The following is a 24,828-nucleotide window of genomic DNA, read 5'->3' as shown; positions in this document are numbered from 1 at the left end:
CCTTCTCTCTGCATTGGCCCATTATTGATCTCTCCCAAGAAATCAATAAAGGGTCAATGGCAGAGAGAAGGAGGGATCCTTCTCTGCAGATCCCTCTACGTAGCAAGGCAGCAGAGCTCACTCTGGAAAGACAGAAGAGTTCAATTCTTTCTAGCTGCATAACACAAGACAAGTCACTTTATCTCAGCAAGCTTTTATTTTCTCATCTATAAGATGGGATCATAGGTTTACGCTGACAGAAGTCAGTGAGATAAAGCAAAGAAGTACTTGGCTAGGACATGGTAAGTGCTTAAAAATTATGGATGTTATTATTTATTCCTTTTGAGTCAAGGAGAGGATGGGTCAGTGATTCCTAACCCTGAATGCACCTTAGAATCATCTGAGGGAACTTTTTAAAAACTGCCCAGGCCCCAATACAGATTCTGACTCAATTGGTGCAGGATGGAGTCCAGGCACTAATATTTTTAGAAACTCCCTGGTTTAATATGCAGCCAGGGTTGAGAACTGCTAGAATAGATGACATAATTGAAAACACGAATGGAAAGTCTCAATGCGGTGGAAAGTCGGAGGCTGATTTATAGTTACTTAACAAGATAGCCCATGTTGTGGGGGATGCATGATGGCGAGAGCCAGAGACAGCTCTTGGAAAACCTGTGAATTAGGTGACCTAGATTTCAGAGCCACTGCTTGCTTTGTGGTCTCCCTGTGACATTTTCTCTGGGCCTCCCTGATGAGGAAACATCCCCCACTGACATAGTGCTCTGGGCTTCCTTCCCACAGCAAAATCCCATCCACTTGCTCGCCCTCCAAACCCAGGTCCATCCTCTCCCCAGCTCCAGCTCCAGGGTTGGGAAGAAAATCCTCAGTTACTAAGAATAACAGTTTGATGCACTTCCCTTCCCAGGGACATCTGCCTTTTAACGGTGGACATGACAGAACTCAAGAATCCTCCAGTGAGGCAGGTCTGGATGCTCAAGAGTAGACATGTAGCATGGAGGTGGCTGAGTTTTTTATGCCCTACTAGGTGGGAACTGATTGCTTGGAGAGAACATGACTCCTAAGGCCCTTGCACTGTGGCCTGGAGAGCTTTTAGTTCACAGAGTAACTCTCTCCCTCCGTCCCCAGCACCAAACCCTTTTCATGTATAAATGTGGACTCTGGAAGTGGCTGTTCTGGCAGCTGCAGGAAGGGCCAGGCTAGCTTTTGCCAGTTCTGGGCACTTCTAGAGATGGCTCTTGGTTCTCAGGCCCTTGGCTGAGCGACGGGGGCAGCTGTCAGCAGCTCCCTCTCCTCTCCTCTTTTTGCAGCTGCTCTGACTCTTCATCAGCAGGCTGAGCTTCTCCAAGCCTCAGTTTCCCACAGTGCCACCTCATCCCCTTCTCATCAGACCCTTGCCACCCGTGCTCCTCACGGTCCTGAGTCTCTTTAGTCCTCACAAGAGAAGGCCAGTGACTTTTTCTTAAGTGAGTGAATGAGTAATATAAATAAAATTGTATGTAAATAGAAGCAATTTTTAATGACAAAACTGTTTAAATTCTCTTAATTTATTATCCTGAAGAGATTAGGAATGTCCATTTGCTTTTTGGCTGAATTAATAAAAGTATAGCAACTAAAGCAAAGAACATGAGAATCCTCTTGATCTAGATATGCTGTGTTTGAAATAATGCGTTTGGTGTTTTCCACTTCTTATTATTTATTTACTTAGCAGAGACAGGGTCTTGCTAAGTTGCCCAGGCTGGTCTCGAATTCCTGGGCTCAAGGGATCTTTCCACCTTGGCCTTTCAAGTGCTCATTATAGGCATGAACCATTGTGCTCGACCCCATTTCTATTTTAATCAAGAATATGTCAAAAGAAAGAGTAGCCAGAGACAGCCTTCTTTTAAAGCAGGGTGTTGTATCTTCATCTGACAATAGCTGACTTGGTTAACTTTGATTTAATTTTAGCTTTTGGGAAGCCAGGGGAAAAAGAAGTAAAGCTGAGGATGGTGAAATACCATTGCTATACCCAGAAACACTGCATCTGATTCCCGCTCAGTGTTTCCTAGGAGACCAACTGCCTTCTGCCGCTGGTATCCGGAAGGGGAAATGAGTTACCTTAAGTGGGCCCAAGTGGGGAAGTATTAACTGTACAACTAGAACGCAAGCGCTGTCGTGAAAGCCCTGAATGGGTTCCCACTGCTATTTCAGACAAAACTCATGCAGTTAAGCCTGAATTTCCTGGCAAGCGCAAGGGTAGGTTTTTCCAAAAGGCTTTTCAGACTGCAAATGCACAGCCCTTTCAAGTCTAATCACGAAAGCAAGCCGCTGGACACATGCTCTCTGTTCCCAGCTAGTTGTGTATGTTTTCTTCACACTTCAACAGAAACGTGCCAAGGTGTGACATTTACGAATCCCGCCAACTGGAAACTGTGCACACAGATGGGTCTTGCCTGTGGTGTGGGAAAGTGATGAATGGGGGCTGTTCTGCTGGGGGAGGAGGGCTGCTGTCACTCTGGCATGCCTACAGCCTTATTTATTACACACCAAACTATAAAACCACTCCGCCGCTGCAGCTCTCAGCTCCAGTCCTGGCATCCACCCGAGGAGACCACGCTCCTGGAGGGAGCCTCGCTGTCTTCTCAGGGAGGCTCTGAGGCTCTGTTGAGAATCATGCTTTGGAGGCAGCTCATCTATTGGCAACTTCTGGCTTTGTTTTTCCTCCCTTTTTGCCTGTGTCAAGATGAATACATGGAGGTGAGCGGAAGAGCTAATAAAGTGGTGGCGAGAATAGTGCAAAGCCACCAGCAGACTGGCCGTAGCGGCTCCAGGAGGGAGAAAGTGAGAGAGCGGAGCCATCCTAAAACTGGGACTGTGGATAATAACACTTCTACAGACCTAAAATCCCTGAGACCAGATGAGCTACCGCACCCCGAGGTAGATGACCTAGCCCAGATCACCCCATTCTGGGGCCAGGTACTCAGAATTCTCTTTTAAGGATTTGTGTGAAAGCTTAATGAGTTTTGTTTTTGCTGTTGCTGTTGTCGTTGCTGCTGTTGTTCTTTTTTTTGGCTAAGATTATTAGAATCAATGAATGCTTTAGAGACATTCACTAAGCTGCTTGTGGATTTCTTCCTGGATTGCTCTGGGGTACAAGAGAGACTGTCAGTCTCTGTTAGAAAATCAGCAGATGTGATGGGATAAAGAGTGGCCATAGCATCACCTCATCAGAAAGGGGAGCCAGCTTCCTGCTATGCTGGGACTTGATTTCTTTCTTACTCTGTTGGTCCGGAAAGGAGTGCTGACCCATGAAGACAGATGGGTTGCGGTAGATAATCATTTGTTGTTCGTAAGAGAACTGGACTTTCTTAATCCTTTCCAGCAGGGAGAAGCTGCCCTTTGAGTTTGTCAAAAGCAATCAGAGTTTTTTTACTTTGATCTGTGAGTATACTGTGACATTTCTTGGCAGTCTTATTTATTTGATTTATAGCATTCTGGGTTGTTAAGCCTCCCTGTTCAGCCTGTTTTAAAAAGAATTAAAGAGTTAAATAAAAAATATGTTTAAAATGCAAACCTTATAGCATGATTTGATGCCTTATAATCACAGAGGACTTGATCTATTTCTCAGGTTATAAATTTAGCATTTAAGGAAATATCCTTAACTCCTGGAAGTGTAAGAGTGAGTTAAGATTTCAGTATAGTGAATTACAAATTGGTGAAACTCAATGTAATTTAAAATGTTAAATACAGGAAGAGACATATTTAGGCATCTGGTATGTTGAAAACAGATGGAGGGAGTGAGAAGAGTTACTTTGAGTTATATGATATTTGAACACATGGGTTTTTACTACAAGAATTGGCTACTTTAATGCATTAAATAGGACCTGAAGAATTTCATGTAGTTGAAATCTAAATCCTTTTTACCATGGATTCAGAAGTTTGGGTGGGTTGTTTGGTTATATATTAGGAACTAAGATCACATACAGAATCAGCTGTAGATCTGAAACTAACCCAGAACTTCTAACCTGACCACACAATGCAGTTGCCCAAACCATTCTGTGGGGGCTGTATTAAGAGAAAATTGCTTCTTTAAGGAGCCATGGAAGAAGTGATATTCTCTCAATGTGATCTTATCTTTTGAAAGCCACTTTTAGACATTGTCTATTCATCTGACAATCTTTTGGCAAAAGGGTAATGATTAACTCTAATTTGTGTGTGGGTTTTTTGTTTCGTTTTGTTTTGTTTTTGTTTTGTAGTGAAGATATTTTCACTTGTGTCCAAGACTTGAACTGGACTTTCCATTTCATAGATGGTATCCTTCCTGGACATGACAGTGTGATTCCACAGAGGCAGCAGAAGGAAGTCAAAGGTTATCTTTGGTCATTATGTCCTGACAACCAACACCCAGCAGGCCACTGAAATCTGGATCACATTTCTCCTTCACTCTACCTTCTAGAATCCTGAAACATTTTCAAAGAAACCACCAACAGGAGATAGTGAGGATATTTAGAGTTTTCAGTACATCTCCTCTACCAATGGCTATGGAGATACAGATTGAATTTAGGATTCTGCTATGTTCTTCCTTCTTTCCCTACTTCCCCTGTCCCTCTTCTTTCATTTAATTCACTTTTCCTTATATTCATTTAGTTCCCAAGCACTTCTTGTGCTTCTATTTTGTGCCAAACTTCAAAAGGGGGACCAGGGATATATAAAGATAAATATGCCTGAGCTCCCATGTCCAAACCATCCTGAAGTGTTCTAGTAGAGATGATTTTTGTTAATTAAATTAAGTTTAATTAAATGCCATGTGTTAAATAAAGTCAGTACATAAAAGGCAGTTGAGCGAAAGTGTTAAAGTACTGATGGTCTTTGAATTGGATCTTAAAAGATGAGATTAAAAGAATGACTATCCACAGCAAATTAGGAAGAAAAAAAAGTGCTGCAACAGAGACTGGAGGGCCTGTGAGGAGTTGGCTGTGGCTGAAGCTCCTGGGTTAGGGATGCAGGGGTGGGGGTTGGGGGGATGGGACATTACACAATTTTAGTGTCAGGCCAAGAAGGATTCTGCTATCTGGTTTAGGAGCTTTGATTTTGCTTGGCTAGCAAGATTTTGTTTGTCCATAGCAGGACAGTGAGATAATCAGATTGTGTTCTGGAGAGATGCTCTGGTTGTGGGTTCATGGTGGAGTACAATGACCAGAGATCTGGGGTGAGCAGACCTGGACTCTTTTCCTGGTATTTTCTTCTCTGCAGCCTCTTTGTCATCTACCTTTATCAGTCTCCTCTCCTTCTCCTGGATACCTGTTTCTCCCTCCTCCCATTTCCCTTCCTCTTCTTTCTTTTCCCTTTTTTTTGGGGGGGTGTTAAAAAAAGGAGCTATGACTCTCCTTCCTAGAAGTCACTAACTAGTAGTAGAGTTCAATTCTGCATCACTACCCCTAGGCCTCCATCTACAAAATTGATGGAGCGTGTCTTTTTCCCACGAGGCAAATTTACGTGCCTTCTGCATACAAATTTGATCTGCTTTTGAGAAAGGGGCTTATAAACTTAAGGAGATCATAAATAGCAACTACATACATGTAATTTTTCCCTTACCTAGGAGAAAACTTCTGAATTAACACATACCATCCAACTTGTTCTAAGAGTTCCATCAAAAGACTCACAAGCATTGTTCCATTCAACTAAACTTTGAAAGACAAGGCCAGAGGGAGGAACATGTAATGCGATGTTGCTGAAGGGTTCTCACCAGGCGCCCGACTAGTAGCAACCAAAAGTCTCTCACTGTTTTGGTGACAGCTCTGTGCTCTCGAAGTGCCCTCAAGTAGCTTGGTCTTGCACTTCCAATCCAAGTTAGCTCTAGCATTGAGCAACCTCATCTCCTGGAGCTGACTTCTTGTGCCTAGATACTAGACTTTAACAACAACAAAAACAAAAAATGCAAGACCATTGTAGGGAAAAAGTGGGAAATCTTCCCCTGTTTCATCCTCTGAAGATTCTCTGAAAATTAACTGTCTTAAGGCAGATCAATAGGAGAAAAACACATACAGATTTAGTTAATGGCATAGCACACGGGAATCGCATGAGAATGCAGTATGCATGCTGACACATCCTTCCATGTAGGGCAGTGGGGAGTTGGGGAATGTAGAAGTAAATGAAAAAGTTCCTCTGAGCCTTGAGGGAGGTGTTGTTACCAGCAGTGAATCCATACAGGTCTGCAGCAACCTCAATTCTTGGCTCCCCAATTCCATTGAGGGTAATAAGGCAGAAGGAGAGACCAAAGCAAGTTTTAGAACAGGAATGAAAGTTTGTTAAAGAGCTTTAGAGCAAGAACAAAAGGAAGGCAAGTATACCCGAAAGAGGGCCGAATGGGCAACTTGAAAGACAAGTACACGATTTGATCTTTTGACTTAGGGTTTTTTACGCTGGCATTCTTCTGGGGTCTTGCGTTACTTCTCCCTTGATTCTTCCCTTGGGGTGGGTTGTCCACATGGGCAGTGGCCTGCCAGCACTTACTTGGGAGGTGGGCATGCACAGTGTGTTCACTGGAGTTGTAAGCATGCTCACTTGAGGAATTCTTCCCTTACCAGTCAAATGCTCCTAGGAGGTCATTTGTCAGTTAAATTCTGCCATTTTGCCTCTTAATGCACATGCTTGAGCCCACTTGCCCAACTCCTGACCTCTTATTGGGAAGCTGCTGATCACCGGTTTCAGGTTTTTTCTATCTATAGGGAGACTGCCTTTCCCTGGCACTGGGTACAACCAATTATTATTTTAGAGTGACAGTTAAAAACCACGTGACCATCACCTGATGATCACCTGACATTCCTGGTCAGGTAGAGCCCTCCTCTATCCTGCTTATGTCTAAGTAGCTACCTCCTGTAACAGTGTCAGGAAGGGAAGGGAAATTTACTGTGAACAGAGGTTGTCTTAAAGCTTCCCAGATTATGTCTCCTAGCTGCCTTCAGGAAATAGGGAAAAGCCTGTCTGAGTCTTGTGATGACTCTCAGTCTCTTCTCTTCTCCAGTGGTTGATCTTTCCCGGTTATTTGATAGATTCCTAAGGAGGAGTTCTTAAGACAATTGCATTTCTTCTGGAAAGAAGCTTCCTTAGTCAAATTTCCTTATTTGAAATTCCAAACAGTCTCTCCAGGCGCTTCTGGAAAGAGGATCAAAGAGACTGGGAGGCAGGGAAAGGGCGGAGAGAGACCTTGGATCTGAGGCTTTCTTTCCTTCCTTTCTCTCTCTCTCTCTCTCTCTCTCTCTCTTTCCCACAAGCCAGTTATCCCTGTGGTAGCTCTTCCAACACCTCTTAAAATCCGAAAGGTCAGAAGAATCATGAGGGCCCCTCTCTCATGACCTGCATTCGTACTGAAAATCAAGAACAAGTGAGCTTTTGTCCTGCTCCATGGACCCTTTCCTCCTCCCTGAGCTCACCTTATCTTCGTGGCTTATTTCTGAAGCCTTCCATTTCCAAAGCACTCAACACACTGAAGCATGTTATTTTGAAGAGTCATTTTCCGTGCCCCAACACCACCTGATCCAATCCTTTGATTTAATAGCCAAAAACAAAGCAAACAAAAAAAGATGTCTGGAGGATAGTGACTTCTCTAAGGTCACGCAGCAGCATGATGGAAATTCTGGTTCCAGTCCAGTGGGTGTTTCAACATTCCTAAGCATCTCAGTATTTCCATTCCATTCCTACATCAGTGGTTCCACTTGAGGATTTTCCCTTCTTCTCCTCCCTTCTCCATCCTTAAAATTCATCATTGGCAGAGCCCTGAATTTTCTGAGGTTTAAAAGGCTGAATTTCACATTAGCAAAACCATGGCAGGAAATATGGAATCCTTAGTTCTCAGATTACAGTTTTGTATGAGAAGGTGGGGCGTGCCGTGGTGTCTTTGACTTTCCAAGTGTCCAGAAATCCCTCAGATAAAATCCCTGAGATGAAATCGCTCATCTCAAACCCATGGCTTTAGTTGATTTTTCTTCCCCTACCAATTTGACAGAAGGTTTTCATAGACTCTAGTTCTTGTCCAGGTTGGAACCTGGTAGACTGAAGACAGGACTAGAGTTAGCTCTAAGTCACAGCTTCTGATCAAGCAAGACTTGGGTTCTGAGCTGTTGCAGGAGAGTGCTTGTGCTTCAGATACTGTTCAATGTTTTCCCTGAATAGCTTTGTGGAAAATTCTAGGAAAAAGTGGTGAGAGAGTGAGAACAAAATCCAAGCCCATATTTGATTAAAGAAAAAAAAATAAGGTCTACATGTTTAACTGTGTGGAGTTTTGACCTAGTTTTCTGCTTAAAGTTTTAGTGATAATACAACTTGATTTTTAAATTCTTTTTTCCTCTCTCTGTGTCTCCTTTTTCTTTCTCTTCTTCCCTGGCCTCCTTTCTCTCCTTTATCTCATTTTTTTCATGAATCTCTTAGCAACAACATGCTGTTTTCAAAAGACCATTGAATTATAATTGATGTCTAGGAACATTTCCACAAGAATTTTGTATGACATAATTAAAAGGCAAGTTGCCAATTTAGATGAGAGTTCAAATTTCAAAAGCAACTTTAACTCTTCTGCAGTCAACATCCACTAGATCTTTAGCCCTTTGACAGAAAGCACAAATTTTTGAAATTTATCTTTGTATAAATAAGCATTTTACTCAGTGTCATATTTGAGCATATTTAGTACCCATTATGTGCTTATTAAATATCGATTCAAACAGTGAGATAATAATTTCACAATTTTGTTTTTTTGAAACTGAGTCTCACTCTTGTCACCCAGGCTGGAGTACAATGGTGCCATTTCAGCTCACTGCAACCTCCGCTCCCTGGGTTCAAGTGATTCTCCTGGCTCAGCCTCCCAAGTAGCTGGAATTATAGGCATGCACCACCATGCCCAGCTAATTTTTATATTTTTAGCAGAGAAGGGGTTTCACCATGTGGTCAGGCTGGTCTCCAACTCCTGACCTCAGGTGATCCACCTGCCTCAGCCTCCCAAAGTGCTGGGATTATAGGCATGAGCCATTATGCCCAACCAACCAATCATTTCACATTTTAAAGTGGAATGTGTAGAACAGAAATTATGTTAAATAGTCAATTTACTTGTAAAGTTAAAGTTGTTCCAAGATAGATAATTAATAAAAATGTATTAGACTTATAGTTAATAGCAATGTATTGTAGTCTTGAAAATTGCTAAGAGTAGATTTTAAGTGTTCTTTCCACAAAAAAAATATTATTTACAAAATATATATATCTATACATATCTATCTACAAAAAACATATTATGAGCTAATATATTTATTAGCTCAGTTTGGTATTTACAATGTGCACTTATTTTACAATAACATGTTATACATGATAAATATATACAATTTGTAGTTGTCAGTTAAATAAATAAATGTATTGGACTAAAGAATACTTTATTTTCTTCATTTTGTAAGACAATTTTATTGTGCCGTAGCTGTTTGAAAACCTAGTGTTACTATTCAGGATTTCTAAGAACTTTTAATCTAGCTCTTAGCCCAGTATCACAAATATAGTAAGCATAGTAAGAATTTAACAACAGTGTGTGAAGTGGATAATTCTTGTAATTTGAGGGTCATATACTCAATTTAGCTACATCTGGGGCTATGGCAGTTGGGAAAGAGAAAAGGCTTCCAAATCTACTTCTGAAGGAGTTTCTTCCTTTGCTGTTATAGTAGCAGCAGGAAAACACTTTCCAGAAATATGACCCAATTTCCCACACTGACCCACCTGCCTTTACAAAGAGCATCTTTCTCAGTTGACTTTCTTGTTGCCTTTTCCTTTGATCATCAACTCACCTTAGCTGCTCCCTGACTTTTACCATTGATATCTCTACCCCATCCCATCTTTTCTGATCTTGTTGTGGATTACAGTTAAGCTTACCTAAGGGCCAAGGCCAGAGGAAATTTAAAAATCCTAATTGCTCACAAGTGCCTTTTTTCTGAAGCTTCTCTTTCTATCTTTTTAGTCTCCACAAACCGGAGGAATGGCCCCAGACTGCAGTAAGTGTTGTCATGGAGACTACAGCTTTCGAGGCTACCAAGGCCCCCCTGGGCCACCGGGCCCTCCTGGCATTCCAGGTAAGGATGAATGAGACATGCTATCAATCTAATTGCAGCCCGAGGTAAAGTAGGAGCAAAGGGCAAACCTAAATAATTCGGGATCACTTGTGTGTGATCCAAAGGATCCACTAGACTTGAGGCATGCTGGAGTACCAGGTTCATAGGTTGGAGGCTTCTCACCAGGATTGAGTTTGAAACTACCTGGTCATAGTCTTCATTCCAGTATATCTGCCACAGCATGCTTTAGGAAGGGCAGAGCAGAGCCGAAAGCTTACTGGTCTGGGCTACAGTCATTTTCATGCCAGTCACTGAGCTGTGCGTCCTTCTGTGTGACTCTAGGACCAGCTAAGTGCTTCTTCCTCCAGTCTCAGGGTCTCTCCGTGTTCAACTGTCTCTCAGTTGACTCATACCACTCTCGGGCTCATGGAAACATTTTTAGACTCCAGCACCATGTAGTGGCATGGGGAATGCTCTGGAGCTACATCAGACTCTGCTAGACCAACAGTTAGGTCATCCATACTGTGCCGATGGCACCAGGAATAGGGTGGGGGTGCCATGAGCCTGTTGGTGCCCTGGGTCAGCCCAGGAAAGGGTAGCTCAGGTCCCCTCAATCTGGGGCTCCCAAATGTATCTTGGGTTCTATTGTCTTCATCTTCACGTTAATCCCAAGGGTAAGACCTCATCTCAGGGTATGGCCAAAGTCCACTGGCTCTTCTGTGACTTACTCTCATTGATGTTAATATTTATCAAATGTAGTTTCATTTTTTTTCTACTTTTGAGTAGCTTCTTGCACAAAATCAAATTTACAGTAAGAAAATCCTATGTTAAACTTTACACTTACTGGCTTGGAACCTATGTCATTTGCCATCAAGGACAGCAGCCAGCAGGTGCAATGATGTAGGGTAGGGGCTATTTTGACCCTCATAAAATCTTCTCAGGGCTTAACTCTTCTGAGGTTACAGGAAAGACTGGCCTTGGTTAAATGTTTTCCAACCAGGAAATGGCTTTGTCCCTGAAAACATTAATTTGTAAACACAGTCAAAGTTCATTCATTTGGAAGAGTTATAAGCCTGCTATGGTAACTGATCAAAGGTAGCATGCAAAATAAACAGCAAAAAAGCCTGAAATTTAGCAAATATTAAAATAAAGAAGAGCTGTAAAAATTGTCTCTTGGTGGCAAAGGAAAGAGTTGAAATTGTTTTCCAACTCTTGCTTTCAAAACCATTGCTGTAATTTGTTTAATGAATGAGTTTACCTTTTCCTCAGTTATAAAAGCGATATGTGTTTTTTGTAGAAAACTTCAAAGAGACAGAAAAATATGTAGAATGACATGAACATTATTCATGTTTCACATTTAGAAAAAAAACCACTGTGGCTATTTTTCTGTAACTTATTCTAGTCTTTTCTCTATGAATATAATCCATAAATACATATTTTTTCCAAACACAAATAGCACCATGTTATTTCTATTTACTCATAACTTTTTTTTTTGAAACAAGATCTGACTCTTTTGCCCAGGCTGGAGTGAAGTGACACAATCCAGGCTCACTGTAGCCTTGACCTTTTAGACTCAAGAGGTCCTCCTGCCTCAGCCTCCCAAATAGCTGGGACTACAGGTGTGCACCACTACACCAGGCTAATTTTTTAATTTCTATTTTTGTAAAGATAGGATCTCACCATGTTGTTCAAGATGATCTCAAACTCTAGGGCTCAAGTGATCCTCCCACCTTGGCTTCCCAAAGTGTTGGAATTACAGGTGTGAGCCATTGTACCTGGCCACTCATAACTTTTTAAAATCTAAAAATATCATGAATATCACTATATCATTAAATGTTTTTCTTCAGCCTTCTTTTTTATGACTATATAACATGGTTTACTAGAATATGCCATGCCCTCCTTGTATTGGTGATTATATAGGTGGTTTCCAATCTTTGCTATTTTAAATGATAATATGATAATCAGTCTTCTACATAATTTTTCCTCCAAGACTTGCTTCAAAGAATGAACAGGCTTTGGAGCTTTAGGGTATCTAAGGCTTCTTTCAGAGCCTGGTGCCCCATTTAGATGATGATACCCCTTGGTTCTATTTGGGATTGTTTCGAATGGTCCCCTTTCATAATTGAGTTTGGACAGTTTGTCTAGAAATGGATGGTAAGTATGAGCCACTGGGTTTTCTCATGGTATGATGTCTGGTTGTTTAAGGAAACCATGGAAACAATGGCAACAATGGAGCCACTGGTCATGAAGGAGCCAAAGGTGAGAAGGGCGACAAAGGTGACCTGGGGCCTCGAGGGGAGCGGGGGCAGCATGGCCCCAAAGGAGAGAAGGGATACCCAGGGATTCCACCGGAACTTCAGGTAAACTATCCTCAGTACATCTCCTGGTGGCTTCCCAACCTCCCTGGCCACAAAGGGCCAGGAATCAGCATGTTTGAGTGCTTCCTCAAGTCTTCCCCAATCTTGAGTAAATCTGAGTCTCAGTTCGTTCATCTACACCACAGGATGTTTGTATAAGGCCTATGCTGTCCAAAAGGAGGACTTTGATATTATTCTTAGGGAGGAGAGACATTTATGAAGAGTGAAATCCAAGTTCCTCATAGGACCAAATCCAAGGCAGCCGTGAATATAAGCTCATATCCTATTTTCCCAAATGAGATGTTTTAAGAATGTAATAAGATGTAATAAGGGTTTGGGCCAACTTGAATATATAAACATTTAAATATATAAATGGAATGGTGAAATGTCTAGTTATGATAGTTTATTGATTAATGTTGCTATATTTGCATATACTAATCTATACATAAATATTGATATATATTATTTTCTCTCAACTTGGATTTTGTGGTATAATTTTTATTGGTTTATTTATTGAAACAGAGTCTTGCTCTGTTGCCCAGGCTGGAGTGCAGTGGCACAATCTGTGCTCACTGCAACCTCTGCCTCCTGGTTTTGAGCAATTCTCATGCCTCAGCCTCCCTAATAGCTGGAATTACAGGTGTGCACCACCACACCTGGCTAATTTTTGTATTTCTAATAGAGATGGGTTTTTGCCACGTTGGCCAGGCTGGTCTCAGATTCCTGGCCTGAAGTGATCTGCCTGCCTCGGCCTCCCAAAAAAGTGCGGGGATCCATGCTTGGCCTTGTGGTACAATTTTTGTTTGAGCTTTTCTTGTCAGAATCTTCTTTAACAATGGAGGATTTTGGTTTTGAGTCATCCACTCAATGCTCCAGACCAGATTACAATTTATTTCAGCATAAAGTTTAAAAAATCAGTTTATGAGGTTAAAACTGTACATTTTATCCCCAGCTCAAGTTCCCATTTATCTATTCTTCATTTATCTTTTAAATGACCTTTAAAGTTCTTATTGCCAACAACATCTTAAACTGGTAAATGTGAGGTTAGGTCACAAGAAAAATTACTAACTTTGGGTTATTTTTGGAAGGTAGAGGAGAGCTAATATTTTGAAATGGATCCTCTCCAGGGGACTTCTATCAGCATTGAAAACTAGCATTTTAAAAAATTAAGTTTGTTTCTGGCTAGTGTCATCCCAAAACAGTAACTTGTGGATAAAAATAAAGTAACTGAGATAAAATCCTGCAACATGAGAGACTTTTGAAGAACTAGACTATAAAGAGATTCTTGTTGTTTGAAGAACTAGATATAAAGACTATAAAGAACTAGACTATAAATTGATTCTTGAAAGATCAATTGGGGGAAACTGTCTTTTATTTTGTGTGTATGGTGGTTATTTGACCCTGTATAAGTTCCATCATTTTTCTGGGCCTCAGTTTTTCAAGTTTAAAATAACGTGAATAGTTAGTGTGTTACTCTCACTGCTTTTTGTGGGCTTTGCAACTTTTAAATAAATGACGTTTTAGCTTTGTTTTGTGTGTGTGTGCACAGGCTGGAGTGCAGTGGTGTGATCTTGGCTCACTGCAGCCTCCACCCAGGTGCAAGCAATTCTCTTGCCTCAGCCTCTGGAGTAGCTAGGATTAGAGGCACACAATATCACATCTGGCTAATTTTTTTGTATTTTTAGTAGAGATGGGTTTTCACTATGTTGGTCAGGCTGGTCTTGAACTCCTGGCCTCCAGTGATCTGCCTGCCTTGCCTCCCAAAGTGCTGGGATTACAAGTGTGAGCCACCGTGCCCAGCCAAATGCTGTTTCATGATTTCAGCAACCTGGGATCCATGTGCCAGTATAAATTTACAAACAAAAAGGCTAGAGATGCCACTCAGTCAGGTTAAGATATTTCATAAGACAGAAGATAAATATCTCAAAGCTAAACACTCTAACCTAGAACATGTGAATGGTAAACCATGGAGAAGTGGCCCTGGAGTAGCCAGTTTGATAGAGCACATTCTGGGCAATTATTAAATTTGCCCCATCAGCTATTTGACTCTAAAATCACAATACAACCATTTGGGTCACAGGCAGATTGTGAAGGAGGGAACTTCACATTCTTTGATGGTTCCAGCAAGTTAAAGATTTATTAATCTAACTTACACTCAGTTTCAGTGACCCATTTGGTCCAAGGATTGACATTGATTTTCGCAACTCATTCTTCAATGGTGGTTTTAAGCAAAAGCTTTTCTTTTTTTAAAATTTTTATTTTAAGTTCAGGGGTTCATGTGCAGGTTTTTTACATAGGCAAACTTGTGTCATGGGGATTTGTTGTACAGATTATTTTATCACCAAGTATTAAACCTACTACCCATTGGTTATTTTTCCTAATCCTCTCTCTCCTCCCACCCTCCACCCTCTTATAGGCCCTAGTGTTTGTTGTTCCCCTCTATATGTCCATGTGTTCTCATCAGTTAGCTCCACATATACGTGAGAACATGAGAACATGAGGCGTTTGGTTTTCTGTTCCTGAATTGGTTTGCTAAGGATAATGGCCTCCAGCTCCACCATGTCCCTGTAAGGGACATGATCTCATTTTTTTTTTTACGGCTCACAGTGTTCCATGGTGTTTATGTACCACATTTTCTTTATCCAGTTTATCATTAATGGGAATTTAGATTGACTCCATGTCTTTGCTATTGTGAATAGTGACAAAAGCTTTTCTTGACAGGTGGAATTGTCCCAAGACTTTAAAAATTATTGTTAACATTTTGTATTTTGAACTTCAACCCTGTCTTTGGACATTAATAGTACAGAAGTGGTAGCAACAGTAGTAGTAGTGGCAGGAGCAGGAAGAGTAGTGCCCATTTTCCACTGAAGGGAGGTAGAAATTTGAGGCTCAAGTTCTAAATGACTTACCAAGTGACAGAATTAAGAGAGGTGGGCCTTAATCTCATATTTTTGAACCCAAGTAGACAGTTTTATTCCCAAACCCATAGAGCCTCTTGGTTGCCACCATGAGTTGGCTTCTTAAATTAATTCTCTTCGCTGATCTTTTACTGATTGAGCAGAGGCTTTCAAAGTCTCTTAAAAGATTACACGTAAAGTATTTGTAACCATTCCCAGGAATGGGTGTTGACTATTAAATGACTTCTCAGATTCTCCTATCTCTAAACTTTACAGTTCCAATATGACATTTTTTTTCATCTAAAATCATGCCCAGAAGTTTTTGCTGTTCTATATTCAAAAAGATTGCTAATTTTAGTAAACCATTTTTCTATGTTTTAGATAATTGCAAACACTCTTTTACTGTTTCAAGATTATTCACATAATATCTTTTTATTGTTAAAAAGATTTAAAAACTTCTGGGCAAAAAATAATAAAACATGCCCAGAGATTATTACTATTAACATATAGTTATGTAACTTCAGATTTATGCATACTTATATACATATTACTTTTAAATATGATGGAAATATATATACATATTATTAGTTTATTTCATGAATGACAATCTATCCTAAATACCTGTTCATGTAAATAAATACTATATAGAATAAATAATTCTATATCTTTAAAATTAGTATCTGTTTTTATGAACATAAAATTAATACATGCTAACTTGAAAATTATAAGTGTAATTAAGAAAAGAAAACCTTCCTGTGAAACTTCTACCGAGAAAGACATGCTACTAATAATTTCAAAAATATTCTTGCAGATATTTTTCTGAATTTACTCACACAATTAACTCCATCCACACAAACACAATTAATAAAGTCTGGTATCAGACCATAATGATCTTGTGTTGTCTCCTTTTTGAGTGAACAGTGAATGGAAGATATTTTCTCATTTTATATAGATGCACATTTAGATCAGCATCAAGAATTATCAAAGTGTATTCAAAGAACTAATTTTGTTAGAAATTAATAGCCTGGGCACCATGGCTCACGCCTTTAACCCTAGCACTTTGGGAGGCTGAGGAAGGCAGATCTCTTGAGTCTAGGAGTTTGAGACCAGCCTGGGCAACATAGTGAGACCTCGTCTCTATAAAGAAAAAAAAATTAATAGGCATCTTTCGGGGAAAAAATAATGCAGGGTTTCCAAAATTAATATGTTTGACTATAGGGTTTCTCAGATCCTTGAATTTGCTAACATGCATTTCATGGCTATATGTGGAATATTTCATCTAAATTTTTCTGGTATTATTTAATAACAGAATTTTAATATTTCAAAAATCATTTGAAAGACAAATAATCTTTGAAAACTATGTTCAAAAATGTTGATATACACTGTCAATCTAACAGCTGCACAGCATTAAAATGTTAGGAATTACCTTAATTTATTCATTTCTTTCTCCATAGATTGATGTTTATTTCCAATCTTGCTGTTATATATAATGTGTTAACAAATGAATCTGTGTAAAAACTTGACTTCTTTAATATAAATTGCCTATTTACTGACCAATAGTTATTTCCTTAGATTGCGTTTATGGCTTCTCTGGCAACTCACTTCAGCAATCAGAACAGTGGGATTATCTTCAGCAGTGTTGAGACCAACATTGGAAACTTCTTTGACGTCATGACTGGTAGATTTGGGGCCCCAGTATCAGGTGAGATGGAAAAATAGATGAAGATTGAGTTAATCAACATAATAAGACAGTTAAGGAAGAAAGGAAAGAGGAAAGGGAGGGACTGACAAAGGGAGGGAGGGAAAGAAGGATGAAAGGAGTAGAAAATAAAGGAAGACATTAAGGTAGTTACTTTTTTCTGATTCGGGTTAAACCAAACAGCGCATATAGATTTCTGTTGGATTTCAAAGTAAACAAATTAGAATCTGAAAAGACAAAAACAGTTTTTAAAATATGGCCGTAGTTACTAATATTATTAACTCTGATTTGGACTGAGAAGGACATAGTTATCTCTGATTTTAAAAGTCCTTAAAACATAATTCTCAGTTTAAATGTATCATAACCTTTTCCTCCCCTAGCCACCACCCCAGGGAGTGCCTGACCCTATTTTTTTAATTAAAAAAAAATTGAGTAGTTAATACATTTACCTATTTAAAAAGTTAAAAGGGTTTCTTTATGCAAAGGAATACAAATATATCTTCTCTCATTTCCATATAAAAGCTAGGATACTCTACAGTCTGATTGTGTCTTGCTTTTAAAAAGACTAACAATATGTTTTAGAAATCTTTTCACATCATTACTTCATCTTTTTTCTTATAGCTGGATATACCAAAGTATATTTAGTGATTCCCTTATTTCTGGACATTGGGTTGTTTCAAGTTTGTTTTTTTCCTTGTTGGTGATGGTGTTTTTGTTGTTTTTTTTTTTCTAGACAGGGTTTCACTCTGTTGCCCAGCCTGTAGTGCAGTCAGTGGTGCCATCTTGGCTCACTGCAACCTCTGCCACCTCTGCCTCCCAAGCTCAAGTGATCCTCCCCACTCAGTCTCCTGAGTAGCTGGCACTACAGACCCAAACCACCACACCCGGCTAATTTGTGTAGTTTTAGTAGAGATGGGTTTTACTATGTTGACCAGGCTGGTCTGAAACTTCTGGCCTGAGGTGATCCACCTGCCTCAGCCTCCCAAAGTGCTGGGATTACAGGTGTGAGCCACCATGCCAGTCAGAATATACCATTTTGATATTGATCACTTACAGGTATATCTGTAGGCTAAAGTGTTAGAAACATTATCAGTGTGAACATATCCATAATTTTTATCAATTTTGCCAGATTGCTCCCTGGAAGGGTCGTACCAATATACTTATATTGTCAATATATGAAAGCATTTATTTCCTGATAGCCTAATCAGCAAAATGTGCTTTCAAGTTTCTGGACAGTTGTTAAATAGAAAATGCCATTTTACAAACTTTTTACTTTGAATTGATTTTAGACTTATAGGAGAGTTATAAAAATATTATACAAAGTTCTCATATTTTCTTTAACCATCTTCCCCTGCTATTAACATTTTAAGTAACCAAAGTGCTATTACTAAAATAAAGAAATGAAACTAGGTGCAATACTATGACTAAGTTACAGACTTTATTCAGATCTCACCAGGTTTTTCTGTTGCCCCAGTTTTTAGTTCCTTCTATTGTCTGGACTTTTTTACCATGAGTTTGTTCCTTTTGTTCTATAATGATCTTTCATAGAGGTATTTGCTTTATTAGCAGATATCCGTGACTACATTTTTCATCTACTATATGACAACTTTTTTTTTTGGAGAGTATTGTTAATCCATTAGGGTCATTTTTGCTTTTCTTTTCTACTTTTAGAAATTAACTGATGGTTGAATGAGTTGTATTTTATATGCTATAGTTTCTTGGGAAAGAAAGGAGGAGGGCAGTTTCTAGACCGGGTAACTCAATGACTCCCTCCCCTGCTTCCAGGAGACTGATGGATTCTCTTAAGTATGGTCCTGATGTGTGTTTTTCTTGGTCACACTTCCACTGCCTCTCCAGACTACACTGGGTCTGGGAAAGCTTCTGAAACCAGCCTTGCGCTTCCTGGTTTTCTTGCTTTCAAGAGCGTTTTTTTTTTTTTTCCTTTTTGCTGGCAGATTTTGAGATCGGCCACTGCAGGTCCTCTTTCCACATCCTACACTGTATCTAGCAACCATCACCCCAAACACAGCCTTTGCTTCACGGTAAACTCAGTTTGTGAACTCAGCCCTGTTCACAGGGGCTTGTTTGCAGCATTGCCCTTCCACGTGGCCCTCACTGTCAGCGAGAGCATTTCTCCTGGCACTGTGTAAAACCTGCTGCCACCTGACCTCCTCAGAACCTGCCCAACCTCGTGTTATCTCCACGTGACTCCGCCTACCCTCAGGGCCATTTGGCAGTACTTACAGGTATTTTGAAGTTCACAGATTTTCTTCCAGACTCCTAGTGTTGCAGAATGTGGATACTTATTTGTTTTTTGTTTTTCAATTCTTTTTGTTTCTCTATATGGTATTCAGAATTAAAAGGAAGAAACTTCTGATGGATGCAGTGGCCCTGTCAGATTTTTCACAAATGCTTTTAAGTACACCTTGAATTATTTTTCTACTCAGCTTAAGTCAGAAACGAACTGAGATATGAAATGATAGAAACAATCTTTCATCACACTTTAATGTCAGGAATATCACCTTTAACATTCTTATGTGATTTTCTGCTCTGAAGATTTATGTCATAATTTTCTTAAAACTATTCTGTTAAATGCTATCTGTGCCACAGATTAAAATAGTGCCTAGAAATACCTCGTCCAAGTTTCCATGGGATTAAATGGCTTTATAATTGAAGCCTAAGTAAGAATTTAGTTTTTCAGAGCTCTCTTGGGTCAGACATTCAGTTTCTAGTAATGCCAACTATCATTTGACTCTCACAGTTTTCTGTTTCAATCTCCATTTTTGCAATAGATTGCAAAAAGACCATTTCAACTTTGGGAGTGAAGAGACAGAGAAGGCTGGTTTTTGAAATTACAGCAACACAAAGACCTCAAAGTCGTAGGGCAAGTGTGTCTCCTCTGATTTCAGTACCTTCCCTTGCAGAAAAGCCACATGTGGGTATAATACATACTCACTTCGGTATTTCCAACTCCAGGCATTTCATTTATTCACCATCTGGTTTTTTCAATCTAGTCTTCCTAACATGTTTTTGCAATCTATTTTTTATAGTAGTAATCATTTGTAAGAAAAACTAATATATTTTCCTGTCATTTTGATTTCAGCTTTATCTTCTTGAGGCATTGAAAACTGTGACATGCATGTGTCTAATATGAAATTTTGTAAAATGTGAAAAACTAAACACCTGTAAACTATTTTTCTTGAGGCTTTTCATTTTTATCTGCCTTTCTTTTCATCTGTGGGCTAATCTCTAGGCATATGAATGGGCATGATGAACTTTTAGGCCATTTCCTTTGCTCCCAGAACATTGAATATGCATTCCTGGCACTAGGCAAAAGCATCATCATACTTCTTCATTTAATTTGGCTTAGAATCAGGTGAACTGACATGGCACCTTTACAGGTTATTTTTCCAACTTACTTGATTGCACCTTTGAGAAAAAAATAGAACTGTCCTTTGCTTTTTTTAAAAAAAGATATTTCTGGATTATGTCTTGAAAAGCCATTAGTTTAAAATGTAACATGGAAATCACTAAGAGCTTGATGACTTATGTTCATTCACCTTTCCAAAATGCACACCCAAATCCCAGATCACTTAGATTTGGAAAAATTTTCCTTTTGACTTGTCTGTCTGCTATTGGATTCTTCTTAATCATTCAGTGATAGTATCTTGTGTGCTGGCACTTAGAGTATATTAGGTCATATTATATTGCTTTCATTTAGGACCCCTAGGCTCTTATAAGAAAACTAAAATCTTTAAAAATATATGTTGATCTTTTTCAAATGAAGTGGATACAGACTTAGTGACAAGGTCCCGTTGCTTAGTCTAAGTTGGGTCTTTCTGTTTGTTGTGTATAATTTCACCAACATACAAGGAATAACATGAAAAATTACCAGAACCATGTCTTTAGAATTCATAAACATTTATTCTGTGCTCTAAGGTTTCCTTACCTTTAGCTAACTTCTTTGGTGAGTATAATCATCTGTTGTATTACTATAGTTACTTGTGTTCTTAAGTCATGGGGCATTGTTGTTCAACCCCAAACCTCACTGTACCTTGATCACATGAGTCCTGTGATAGATGCAGATTATAGCTAACCCATGCCCAGGAACAACACCTACTTTGACCTAAGCACTTTGTCAGAGCACAAGGCAGAGAGATACAGCTAAAACGAGGTAGGCTCTTTCTCTTAAAGACTTTTAAGTCTTATTTGGGATACACAGTGTACACATTGAGAAAGTTTCAAAATACTTGAAAGCACTTGGAAGGGGAGTAGATAAAGGGACATTCCTGCAAATTAAGGCCAAGGAGAGACTCCGTCCTACAAAGAATATCAATAAAAGAAATGTGAAGGCATTTGGCAAATCTCCAGATAGCACCAGGTCCTCAATGAATAACATGTTAATATCAACATGGATAAATACCTGCCTTTTTCAGGTGTGTATTTCTTCACCTTCAGCATGATGAAGCATGAGGATGTTGAGGAAGTATATGTGTACCTTATGCACAATGGCAATACAGTCTTCAGCATGTACAGGTGGGTGGTCTTTTCTATCACGGGTCTCCTCCATGCTGCCATTGTTTGTTCAAGGAAGGAGGGAAGCGTGTAGGAGTCAATAGAGCCTGACATGGCCCCTTTCCTAATAAGAGTCTTCATGCACCAATATGGTCACATTATCATCATCACTATTTGGGAAGAAATAAATCTGATGAACTTGAGCATCAGCAGGTTGATAAGAGGCCTTGCATTAGTTACTAGCAGCACTTCCCATAACCAATCATTTGGATTATTTTTATAACTCATGATTTTTCTCCTCTCCCTCTGCCCCTTTTTCTGCTTTCCCATTTCTCCCATGCCCTCTGATGTTAGCTTGAAATGTGGCAGAGAGGTAGGTAGCCAACACCTTTCTTACAATGAAGTGGGTCATGAGTTATCTGTGAAAAACCTTGTGACTGTTATCATTTCCCTGTTATTTTTGATGATGTGTGATAATTGTTGTGTTTACTTCTGGAGCCGAACCTGAGTGGAAAGATGTATTTGAAATGCCAAAAGACAGAAAGATGAGTTAGGGTAGGTGAAATTGTTGCAACTAAGAGATCCACTAGCCCTAACATGCTAGAAGTTGATTTTTCTTGACCAGTCCAGGGCAAGAGTTCCAGGTTGGGAAAGAATGCCAGTTTGAAGGAAGGATGCAGGTTGGGAGTGGGTTTATTCTTCCTGGTTTTTGAGGAAGCCAGGCTGATGAAAGCAGCTCTGCTATCTATAAAACTGACTTCGAAATTCTCTCTGGTCATTGTCATTGCCAGAGTCAGAAGGAGAAAAGCTTGCTGTTGCCAGCTTGTGGAAATATCTGTGGATCAGGAATTCTGTTCAGAAAACTTAGTCACATTGTTTTCCACCCAGCCAGCAAGGGTGGCATGGAAGTGCAGTGCTGATGGAAGAGAGGAAAGGGGATTCTGGTGAACAGCTAGCCTTTTCTGCCCCTCTGGCTTCCAAATATCTGCTGAACTCTTCTTCCTCCACTTAGAATACATGTCTCCCCATCTCTGTCTCTATGGGAGACAGACTGTAAAGCACAAATAATGCATCCAGTTCAAAGCCCCAAATCGGTCAATGAGTAGTACTTTTCATCAAATGGTTCATTGGCTGTTTTTCTCTTTGGCTCCTGATTCTGTCCTCTAGGAGGGTCTTCTTTATCTGTTTTTGTCTGTGGCACATTTAAAAGGTGAACAGGCCCTCCTCGGGGTCTCTCTCACAGCCCACTTCCTGGTGGTGCAAATTTGAAGGCTGAGTCAAACATCCCAAGCCTCTTAAGTCCAGTTTTGGGTAATCTCATTTCCTCAGAAACTTACTTAACAGGCTTTTACTCTATTTTTTTTTTACTCTGTTTTACTCTATTTACTTAGCTGGCTTTTGCTTCATTTGTTAAATGCATTAAGTCAAGTGAGTTACGTGTGTTACTAAACTACAATCCGTGTACTTGCCTTGACAGTTTTCAGCCTACTGTTCCTTGTCTTCATGCCTTTCTCTCAGTTTAATGGAGTTACCCCGAGGCTTTCTAAAGCAATAGATTTGGGTAGAAAGGCAGTATTTTTAAACTATCAGATTGTGCCACAGCTGTGTCTATTTGATTAAATAAGTAGTCATTTTTTTTTAATTCTACTTTAATTCTGGGATACATGCACAGAACGTGCAGGTTTGTTATATAGGTATACATGTGCCATGGTGGTTTCCTGCACCTATCAACCTGTCATCTAGGTTTTAAGCCCTGCATGTGTTAAGTATTTGTCCTAATGCTCTCCCTCCTCCTTCTCCCCACCCCAAAAAAGGCCCTGGTGTGTGATGTTCCCCCACCCATGTCCACGCAGTCTCGTTGTGCAACTCTCACTTAGGAGTGAGAATATGTGGCGTTTGGTTTTGTGTTCCTGTGTTAGTTTGCTGAGAACTATGGCTTCCAGCTTCATCCATGTCCCTGCAAAGGACATGAACTGATTCTTTTTTATGGCTGCTGAATGAGTAGTCTTAAGGAAAAAACATCAACTTTATCACTGCTCTTCCAGGTATAAAAACACCTGGCTTTTCTAACCTTGTTGGGCCCCAACCATGTAGACACTGTTTACTTCCTCTACTTCAGACAAGTCAGTTTTTGCCCTAAGCTGATCTTTTGTAGCAACATCTTTCTAAAAGCAGCAAAGAGTATTTTGGCTTTTTCCGCTCATTTCCCTTTCTTAGCCTATAGGCGTTAGATCTATCTTCCAAGTTATCACCTTTTCCCAAATGTTTTTGCACAGTGTAACATGGATTTCCTGCTTTTCCAGATCATGATATTTGTTTCCCCATCACTCCTTGCCTGACCATGAGCCAGTGAAGCCTATTTTTATTTGGGTTATGGAGCAATCTCTTTTAGTCCCAAATTCTAGCTTAGTTAGGGGAAGCTAGATTGCTGTAACAAAAACCCAGTGGAATGGGTCAAACGTAGTATCACTTTCTTTCCTTCTCATCAGACAGCCCAGAGTTGTTCCAGGTTGGGGCAAGGGAGAGAGAGAGAGCTCTTTTCTACACAGTCTCCAAGAACCCAGTATTTACCATATGGCTTCTAAAATCATTCTTGTCATTGCCATGAACATTCCAGACAGTCATAAGAAGGAGCAGGGAGGGGTGTTTGTGAGAGTATTACTGGCCAGCTGTACAAGTGGCACATAGGTCATTTCTGCTCACAGGCTGTTTGGAGAACTTAGCCACAGGATTATACCTGTGGGAAGGGAAGAAGGGGAGAATAGACTTTGGTGAAAAGCTGGTTGTTCGTGGCAAAGACTAAGTAGTTTGTGCCTCTTTTTCTTTCCAGCTATGAAACGAAGGGCAAATCAGATACATCCAGCAACCATGCTGTGCTGAAGCTGGCCAAAGGGGATGAGGTTTGGCTGCGAATGGGCAACGGCGCTCTCCATGGGGACCACCAACGCTTCTCCACCTTTGCAGGATTCCTGCTGTTTGAAACGAAGTAAATACATGACCAGAATAGCCCCACTTTGGGGAAGACTTGTAGCTGAGCTGATATTGTTATGGTCTGAGGAACATTAAAGTTGAGGGTTTTACAGGCTGTATTCAAAAAATTATTGGTTACTATGCTATTCATGCTACAGGTATACACCAATCATGTTGGACAACTCAGGGGCTCAGAAGAATCAACCACAAAATAGTCTTCTCAGATGACCTTGACTAATATACTCAGCATCTTTATCACTCCTTCCTTGGCACCTAAAGGAGAATTCTCCTCTGACACAGGTTGGAAATAATTTTTCCTATCAGAGAAATCATTTGCA

The 24,828-nt window shown here is 39.9% G+C and overlaps 1 protein-coding gene across 3 annotated transcripts; it reads left to right on the top strand.

Moving 5' to 3' along the window:
- Nucleotides 1–2,547: 2,547 nt before the first annotated feature.
- Nucleotides 2,548–24,597, top strand: C1QTNF3 (C1q and TNF related 3). Of its 3 annotated transcripts, none has more exons than XM_012459952.2 (6): nucleotides 2,548–2,952; nucleotides 9,962–10,073; nucleotides 12,258–12,412; nucleotides 16,879–17,008; nucleotides 21,442–21,541; nucleotides 24,351–24,597. In XM_012459952.2, the coding sequence occupies exons 1-6, from the start codon at nucleotides 2,650–2,652 to the stop codon at nucleotides 24,508–24,510; spliced, it is 960 nt and encodes a 319-aa protein (XP_012315375.1). In that variant the 5' UTR covers nucleotides 2,548–2,649; the 3' UTR covers nucleotides 24,511–24,597. The 3 variants fall into 3 exon arrangements, with proteins under 3 accessions (XP_012315375.1, XP_012315376.1, XP_012315377.1); XM_012459953.3 differs by having other exon boundaries at nucleotides 2,549–2,913; XM_012459954.3 differs by having other exon boundaries at nucleotides 2,555–2,733.
- Nucleotides 24,598–24,828: the final 231 nt, after the last annotated feature.

The sequence above is a fragment of the Aotus nancymaae genome, unplaced genomic scaffold, assembly GCF_030222135.1.
Source record: "Aotus nancymaae isolate 86718 unplaced genomic scaffold, 86718_ANA_hifiasm-v0.15.2.pri h1tg000014l, whole genome shotgun sequence".
Lineage (NCBI taxonomy): Eukaryota > Metazoa > Chordata > Mammalia > Primates > Aotidae > Aotus > Aotus nancymaae.
Note: the sequence above shows the minus strand (reverse complement) of the source record. Positions and strands in the feature narration are given on the sequence as shown.

Excerpts from the sequence above, each read along its gene's own strand:
- C1QTNF3 (XM_012459952.2), top strand. The coding sequence starts at position 2,650 with ATGCTTTGGAGGCAGCTCATCTATTGGCAACTTCTGGCTTTGTTTTTC. Across the intron at positions 10,074-12,257 it reads GGGCCCTCCTGGCATTCCAG|GAAACCATGGAAACAATGGC; the intron begins GTAAGGATGAAT and ends TGGTTGTTTAAG. Across the intron at positions 21,542-24,350 it reads ACAGTCTTCAGCATGTACAG|CTATGAAACGAAGGGCAAAT; the intron begins GTGGGTGGTCTT and ends TTTTCTTTCCAG.